The sequence below is a fragment of the Trichosurus vulpecula genome, chromosome 6 (genome assembly GCF_011100635.1).
Source record: "Trichosurus vulpecula isolate mTriVul1 chromosome 6, mTriVul1.pri, whole genome shotgun sequence".
NCBI lineage: Eukaryota > Metazoa > Chordata > Mammalia > Diprotodontia > Phalangeridae > Trichosurus > Trichosurus vulpecula.
The window spans coordinates 269,196,747-269,198,386 of NC_050578.1; the positions used below are offsets into that span (position 1 = coordinate 269,196,747).

Here is a 1,640-nt window from a genome sequence, read left to right on the forward strand (position 1 = left end):
ACTCTATTCCTAATTAGAGAAGTTTTTATTCCTCCCAGATTTTTCTTCCTTCTTAATATATGAGATCTGGATCTCAAAATGCTAAGTCTGCCCAGACACAGAAAGGTGCTGGGCTTTCCTCATAGGCTTATGAATGATTGTCTATCTTCTAAAGATGCGAGTAAGAGATTCAAGTTGGAGGGAAATAAATAGTAGTATCCCTGAATTTTTGGAGGGTGGTTTGGCTTCTTTGGTATCTTTGTATAATCTAATGTTTGGCACAAAGTGAATATTTAAAAGTACTTGCTCATTTATTAATTAAATTATTGGAAATTCTGAAATTTTGTAAGTGTTAAGATTTTACCAGATATGCCACAGCTGCCTAATGGAAAGATAGACATTAAAAAGCAAGTTCCTTGGGTTTACAGACTCCCTCATTTTTCATTTGTCTCTATATCCACAGAATTTAGAACAGATTTTTTTGCATATGGTAGGCATTTAGCAAAAGCTTGTTGAATGAATGAGTATATGAATAATAAATGAGTGAAGAAAAGAATGATGACTGTAGGTTCAGTGAAAGATTATGTAATTAGGGAATAGGATTCTACTGATGTTCTGAGTTATCTGCTTTGGTAATTTAAATTTCTCATTCTTTTTTTCCAAGGCAGAAGTCAATGTACTATGGAAATATATTCTCCTCCCATTGTACATAGATGAGACAAGCTGAAGTCATGGAAAAGTTTAATCACACTGTGACTGAGTTTATCCTGGTGGGTTTCACCCAGGATCCTGTGATACAGCTGGAGCTCTTTGGCTTTTTCCTCATGGTGTACTCTGTGACAGAGGTGGGGATCATCACTCTGATTGTGTTAATCTGTACAGACTCTCGGGTGCACATCCCCATGTATTTCTTCATTGGGATACTGTCTTTCCTGGATCTCTGGTATTCCACTGTTTATACGCCCAAAATTATGGTGACTTGTATTTCTGAGGACAAGAGCATTTCTTTCGCTGGATGTGTAGCCCAGTTCTTCTTCTCTGGTTGGCTGGCATATACTGAATGCTATCTATTGGCTGCCATGGCATATGACTGCTATATGGCCATTTCTAAGCCACTACTCTATGATCAAGTCATGACTCAAATGGTCTGTGTGGGTCTTGTAGCAGCTTCATATCTTGGAACCTTTGTTATCTGTGTCATCTTTACACATGGAATATTCACCATGATTTTCTGTGGGGATAATGTCATTGATGACTTCTTCTGTGACGTACCACCCTTGTTGAAGCTGGCATGTGACGTGAAGGCCAATTATCACATTTTTCTTTATTTTATGTTAGCTTCCAATGTTCTTACACCCATTGTGTTCATCCTGGCTTCTTACCTTTTCGTCATTGTTGCCATCTTAAAGATTCGCTCCACCCACGGTCAACTCAAAGCTTTCTCTACTTGCTCTTCTCACTTGATCTCTGTCACTTTGTACTTTGGCTCCATTCTCTACATTTATTATCATCCCAAATCCAGCTATTCCCTGAAACAAGATACAATTGTGTCCTTATTTTATACTGTGGTCTTCCCCATGTTGAACCCCATGATCTACAGTCTGAGGAACAAAGATGTGATAGAAGCCCTGAGGAAACTCTTAAAGATGACAGCTTCCTGA

At 38.4% G+C, this 1,640-nt stretch overlaps 1 protein-coding gene across 1 annotated transcript; it reads left to right on the forward strand.

Moving 5' to 3' along the window:
- Positions 1 to 710: 710 nt before the first annotated feature.
- On the forward strand, positions 711 to 1,640 carry LOC118854495 (olfactory receptor 1013-like). Its single transcript, XM_036764861.1, has one exon. It carries the CDS (start codon positions 711 to 713, stop codon positions 1,638 to 1,640), a length of 930 nt encoding a protein of 309 aa, XP_036620756.1.